The 7331-nt window shown below is 36.9% G+C and overlaps 1 protein-coding gene across 1 annotated transcript in view; it reads left to right on the forward strand.

Annotated features, from left to right (window-relative positions):
* Window positions 1-7331, forward strand: part of dph6 (diphthamine biosynthesis 6) — an 88095-nt gene that overhangs the window by 24552 nt on the left and 56212 nt on the right. The window contains exon 6 of the mRNA XM_016237384.1: window positions 5488-5580. Within this exon, the coding sequence (XP_016092870.1) occupies window positions 5488-5580 (93 nt within the window). The remainder of the gene's footprint in view (window positions 1-5487; window positions 5581-7331) is intronic.

A 7331-nucleotide genomic window follows, 5' to 3' on the forward strand; every position in this document is an offset into this window, starting at 1 on the left:
CAAACCTGATGAAGAAACAAACTCATCCTATGATCTGAGGATCTGAGGGTGAACACATTTTACTTTAAAGGGATAGTTAACTCAAAAATGAAAATTCCGTCATAATTTATTCCTACTTTATTTCCTATACAATGGAGGTCAATGGTCACCAAAGTGAGTTAGCTACTGACATTCTTGTAAACATACTTTATATTTCACAGAAGACGATAAGTCATACAGGATTTAAACTATGTGAATGAATGTATGTTGTAAATGTTACACAAACAAAGCCTTGAATTGGCTTTACTCCTGTTGCACTCTAATCATAATTTACTGTTGGTGTTTATGGGACAAACAGCAATAAGATTTTGAGATTGGTGCATTTAAGAGTAACAGTAAAGTGACGCATTCCCAGCTTGATTCATAAGCGATCAATCACACGACAAAACGAGTCTGTTTCATTATGAGCTGATCCAGATCCGCAGCCCTACAGGATCTCACTCAGTGTCTCTTTATTAACGTTCACAAGTGTCATTATGAATAGCTTTATACTCTTCGTAAACATCACAAGTCAGTCATGCATTGAGCAGAAGTGTTGTATTCGGTTTAATGTGCTTAATGGTTTATTACTGCTTTTATGTTTTCAATATTCAGGTTATAAGACTGTCAGTGTTAACAGGCGGTGATAAACATCAGATGAGGTTATAATTGCAGCTTCATTCCATTTATTGCATAAAAAGATTAAATCTCCGATGTGCCTGCTGAATTGCATTCGTGGTACGGCCATTATTCCTCACACAGCTGTTGAATTTCAGATAAGAGCTCGAACAAATTTTCCGATCTCTCTTAATCTCAGCATCTCGTGTGTGTTCGTGCACACGCTCTCTTTCCAAAGCTCTGGCTCACACGCTCACAGATCAGGTGATAGCACAGAGCTATTGTTTCGCTCAGGTCTTTGAGAGCATTGTTCAAAGGATAGATAGCTCACCTTCCAGCGCGAGATGCTGATTTCATCCATTCTAAAGCTAAAATGTTCCCCAACATGAATCCAATTTTCCTGGCGTTCCTCTCTGAAGGCAGGGATTAAAGGCGAGCTGTCAGTCTGTGCTCCTCAGATCCGGAGAACCGTCACCGCTCTGATGCTCTCAGCGTCTCTCGCCGCTATCTGGAATCTGTGCGCTTTAATTCACCTCTGCGCTCAGTAGCAGATTTGGTTCACAACATGAATCCAATTTTCCTGGCGTTCCTCTCTGAAGGCAGGGATTAAAGGCGAGCTGTCAGTCTGTGCTCCTCAGATCCGGAGAACCGTCACCGCTCTGATGCTCTCAGCGTCTCTCGCCGCTATCTGGAATCTGTGCGCTTTAATTCACCTCTGCGCTCAGTAGCAGATTTGGTTCACATTAAGCATGCAGGCAGGGCATTGGCGCTTTGACTGTTTAATGATGCCGTTTGCGATACTGGAGTCTCATTGATAAGGTGAGGATTGCTCAGATGAGACTGATGCTGAGCTTTCTCAAACTTTAGTTCACCCAAGACCGCAAGGTCCTGGAGGGGCAGTCGGTTTTCTCTTTTATTATTTCTGTAATTATAATCTAGCGTACATTTTCCAACCCGCCTTCTGTGAAACCCGAAAGGAGAATTTTTTTTAGAACATCCCAGTTGCTCTTTTCTATACAATGACACGAACAGAAACACAAAAACACGAGAGCGAGTAAGCAATGGTCTGTCCCTTTAAACATGACCTAATAATCATTGTATATTAAGACAATTATTTTACATGCTTTCTGAAATGGTATGTTTAAATATGCAAATGCCGCATCTAATTCAGTATGCACTCATTTGCTTAAATCTCCAGAACAGATATCCGAACATTGGATAAAGCCAGGCTCAAAATTCCTGTTTGGTTTTGTTGACATATTAGAGTTTTTCCAGAGGAGATTTTGAATTTCAATACTTTTCAGCATGTTTTTAGGAGTATACTTTTGAATATAAATCAGCGTGACTGATATATGAACAAACCTCTCAGTAAAAATATAGTTAGGAACAAAACTGTAAAGTTTGGTGTATGCAAGTGCTGCTGAAGTGGGGAAACAAACTCTTTAAAGATTGATTGGACTGAATTAAAATCTTTAGACGCAAATAGATAAAGTGCAATAGAATAGACACTTAAATGTGTATTTTGGATGTTTTCTTTCCGCTAGTCTGAAAAAGACATGTTATCAAAGCAAAACAGACCTTCACATCTCTGGCAGTATTGTAAGAACTAGTGACCTAAAAAGAATTTGCTCTAATTTGAAGCTCATGAAATCTAATGCAAAACTTGAAAATCCATTTGTGCCCAGTTCACTGGCTTGGAAGTTGACTGGATTGAATTTCAGTTTTATAGGATGATAATAAGTTAAAGACTTTTTGCAGGCATATCGCTCCTTGGGGCCCTGCTTGGACACTGCTTGTCTAAAGGGCAGCAAGGATTGACACGCAGGCAGATGAATGGAGCTTGGACTGGGCTTATTTGTGTTTAATGTGCCATAAGGGGATGAGGTAATTAGCTTTAGGTCAGGTAGTAAAACCGGTGCATATGAATGAACACCGTGCAGCTCATGTAAAAGAGAGCGTCTTGGCTGTCTGAATATTTTAGGCCAGCATGGACGTAGTTGGTCCAGATCTGCTATATATTCACTTGGTTTCAGATGTTCGGTATGTCAGCAATGGCACAGAAATCTTTAACATCTACAATGATGATGCACAATACAGTGATAAATACAAGGGCTGTCAAGCGTTTAAAATGTTTAATCTAATAAATTATGTGATGTGCCAATTAATTAACCAAATTAACTGCACATCAATTTTGGCTGAAAAATTACCCCCAGAAGATAATTTAAAGACATTGTGTTAGATGAGAAAAGCATTGAATAGACATTACAGAAAGTAGCTTTGGAAACAAATAGTTTGATTCAGCATTGCATAAATAATGATAATGAATGGTTATAAAAGTTTTTTAAACGAATATTGAAATAAGAAAATATTTTTTTAATAAAATGAAACTAAATGCGCCAGTAGGTGGCAGCAAGACACTGAGTCATTGAATAATTTAACCAATCCATTCAAACAACTGATTTGTTCAAAAATGAAACAAGTGACTGTCTTTATGAATGAGTCACGGAATCATTGTTTCACTTGATTCATTTAAAACTGCGGATTCATTCAGTAAATCACCGCTGTGTTGCTCGGAGACTCGCAACAGTTTTGCGTTGTCCTGCATCGTGCATCGTAAGATGACATACAGGTCTAGGCAGGTGCATTATATTTTCTATAATTAATCACAATAAATAAATACCAACATTCTAATTATGCTTTTGCCCTGATTCAGGTTCACCATACACTGATTCGCTTTAAAGGGAACTAGGGAGTGGAATGAGACACACCCAGATATGCGATACAGCTTTTTTATTTTATTTGTATATATTCTTCTTGCATCCAAGCTTTCAAATTATGCTTTGCTTTATCCTTTATTTAAAATCAAGACATTAATGAACATATTATAAAACAGACTCTCTCTTAGCAGTTTGAAATCAATCATTAGGATTTGTTTTAAAAGGCATGACTAATTAAAAAGGATATTTAAATAGGATTGAATTTTAATGGTGTTCTCCCTGTTACCTTTGTGTGGGGTTAACATGAGAGGAGAGGAGAGGAGATTAGATATTCTCACACTAATTATGAGCGGTGTTCCCCAGGGGCGGGTAATGGGGCCGCTCTCGTTTCCAATTGATCCCCTGCAGATCAGCGGCATCTGAGTGCAGCTCGCCGCTCCAGCATGCTGGTCTGAAAACACACCGTCTAAAGTTCAGCTTCCCCTCAGGGCTTGTGGTTTGGACCCTTGACCTCTGAGGTTAGGCGGGAAGAACAAGTCTTTCACCACACGGCGGTTTGCTCTAGCGGTAGACGCCAATCATGAGAGGCAGGGAAAATATGGGTTTGTGTTATGCTGGGTTGTTGTGGTTTGTAGTGAGAAGTGGTAAGAGTTTAACCCCTTGATAGACTGGAGATGTTTGTACAAGGGTTGTAGTATTTTGCAGGGGTTGGCTACTTTATGGGAGTTTCCACAAACAGGGTAAAGATTGATTTTTATAGTTTATTTTTAAAACTAATAAAGGTGCGAGTCCTCTGTTCTGTTGCAGTGTTTCCCAAACGGATTTGTGAGAGAACTAAAAAAATAAATAAAATATATATAAAATAAAAACACTCAAAATAGAATACTAAAAAATATGAAATATTTGTTCACCTTCATGTCATGACATCAGAGAACTGTGAACATGCAAATGCGTTGTTAAATGATTGAAATATTAACCTAAAGTCTCATTTCAAGTAAATATTGTGCCTCAAAACCCCAAAAGAATCCCATATCTACTGATTCATCATTTTGCAATGTCATCATTTTATAGAATAGATAGTCAGGTCATTGTATAAAATATTTTAATGAACAAAAAAAAAAAGTAATCTTCAGCACTGGCCCACTTTTTGCATGCAGCTCTGTTTCTGTACGATGGACTCGTATTCAAACAGAAGCTTTCCATAAAATACTGACATATGCCAAAATACAAAATAGATTCATATAGTATGGAAGGTTGGTCTAATTCTTTTTTATTATAAAGCTTTTTTATTATAAAGCTTATATATTGAATACTATCAGACATCACTCGTGTAGCTTGGTGGATCTGACGAGGAAGCATGCAATCGGTGATGGTGAACGCTGCTATGATGAGGCGGATGATCAATGAACCTTACATCAATGGAAAGCTTATTTATGCAGCTTTTATATGATGTATAAATCTTAATTTAAAAAAATCTACCCTTATGACTGGTGTTGTGGTCCAGGATCACATATACCATGTATTGCTTTACTGTATATGAATTTACTGTATGTATTTTTCTTTAATTGGTGGTAAATTTAAGTGTATCAGTAACCTCAAACATTTGGTTTTAGCTACTAATATTTTATACATTTTAAGTATAAATCATATATTTACTGCAGTTAGTAATTTCTCAAATTTTGGTGTTACACACTACATTTTGGTAACTGCAGAGGTTTAAAATAAACCGTCTGATATAATCTTAAGTTTAGCCTTAGTTTGCTTGAGGTTGATCATTCGCTAAAAAAAACACCATGGTAGGAAAGCATGTTACTTTACTCTTTCCTTATGAGTTTGAGTCTGTCCTGTGGATGCTCTGCATTTGATTGTGTTTGTTTGTTGATCATGTCTGTGTGTTGCAGTTGGTCATGATATGAATATGAACCCGTGTGCTTGTTTATGAAGGATGAATATGAAGACTTGTTTACAGAGAGAGGCAGATCATAACCAGGTGGCAGTGCATTCATGATGCTTTTCTAATGACATGCTGAGCTCTTTTCAGACAGATGCATGTTGACCTGCAGCTCTCAGACGCTGAAGCTCTGTGTACATGAGTCTCTGTCGCTGATCAGCTCTTGTGTTGTGTGTCTGGCAGGCCTGGATCCAGAGAGACATTTAGGAAAATCCCTGGCGGAGATGGAAGCGTATCTGCACGAGGTCAGAGACACACAAATACTTCTGCCAGAAAGTAAACCACCTTCAGCTGCTTCTGCTTCAGCTTTCAGCTCAAGCGTTTCATTATGACAAGCTGTTTTGACATTTCTTCGGAATCATCGTTATATTGTTCTTTTAGATTTAGTCCATTATTGAAAAGAACCAAATGAGATGCAACAGCTTTGTATAGGACTTTATTTATTGCAAATTTACATCAACTCTATTGACTATTTAATATATGTTTTTTAATATACTTTTTTGCTCTCCAAGGTTGCATTTATTTGATTAAAAAACAAAACGGGCGGAAAAAAACAGTGTATATATATATATACAGTGGGTACGGAAAGTATTCAGACCCCCTTAAATTTTTCACTCTTTGTTATATTGCAGCCATTTGCTAAAATCATTTAAGTTAATTTTTTTTCCTCATTAATGTACACATAGCACCCCATATTGACAGAAAAACACAGAATTGTTGACATTTTTGCAGATTTATTAAAAAAGAAAAACTGAAATATCACATGGTCCTAAGTATTCAGACCCTTTGCTCAGTATTTAGTAGAAGCACCCTTTTGATCTAATACAGCCATGAGTCTTTTTGGGAAAGAGGCAACAAGTTTTTCACACCATCAGTATATCAGTATAATCAAACACAGCTGGACTCAAATGAAGGGGTAGAACCATCTCAAGGATGATCAGAAGAAATGCTGAGTTAAACAGCTTTGTATAGGACTTTATTTATTGCAAATTTACATCAACTCTATTGACTATTTAATATACGTTTTTTAATATACTTTTTTGCTCTCCAAGGTTGCATTTATTTGATTAAAAAACAAAACGGGCGGAAAAAAACAGTGTATATATATATATATATATACACACACACACAGGTGCATCTCCAAAAATTTGAATATCGTGAAAATATCGTATTTTTTAAATGTGAAAGTTTCACATATTCTAGATTCATTACATGTAAAGTAAAACATGTCAAAAGTTTTTTTGTTTTTACTTTGATGATTAGAGCTTACAGCTCATGAAAGGAAAAAATCCAGTGTCTCAAAATATTAGAATATTTCATAAGAGCAATCAAAAAAAGGATTTGCAAAACAGAAACAAACAGAGAAGCTCAAGATCTTTAAAATATGTTGATTTATGCACTCAATACTTGGTCGGGGCTACTTTAGCACAAACTCCAGCATCAGTGAGGTGTGAATGGAAGCGGTCAGTCTGTGGCTCTTGATGCACTGACTCCAGCTTCAGTCCACTCCCAAGTGTTTGAATCGGCTTTGCTTGACAGTATTCTCAAGCTTGAGGTCATCCCTGTTGCTTGTGCACCTTTTCCCACCCAATTTTTTTCTTACAGTCAACTTTGCATTTAATATGCTTTGATACAGCACTCTGTGAATAGCTGCTCTTTCAGTAATGAGCTTCTGTAACTTACTCTCTTTGTGGAGGGTGTCAATGATCGTCTTCTGGACCATTGCCAAGTCAGCAGTCTTCCCCGTTATCGTGGTTTCAAAGACCAAGAGATACCAGGAGTTTATACTGTAGGGATGCTCATTTAATGAAACTCAAATGTAAATATTCTAATATTTTGAGATACTGGATTTTTGACTTTCATGAGCTGTAAGTTGTAATCATCAAAATTAAAAAAAAAAAACTTTTGCAATGTTTTACTTTACATGTAATGAATCTAGAATATATGAAGGTATATAAGTTACAAAAACTTTTTCATGAAAATCTAATTTTTTGAGATGCACCTGTGTGTGTGTGTGTGTGTGTGTG

The sequence above is a fragment of the Sinocyclocheilus grahami genome, unplaced genomic scaffold, assembly GCF_001515645.1.
Source record: "Sinocyclocheilus grahami isolate Dianchi unplaced genomic scaffold, SAMN03320097.WGS_v1.1 scaffold513.1, whole genome shotgun sequence".
In the NCBI taxonomy this organism is placed as follows: Eukaryota; Metazoa; Chordata; class Actinopteri; order Cypriniformes; family Cyprinidae; genus Sinocyclocheilus; species Sinocyclocheilus grahami.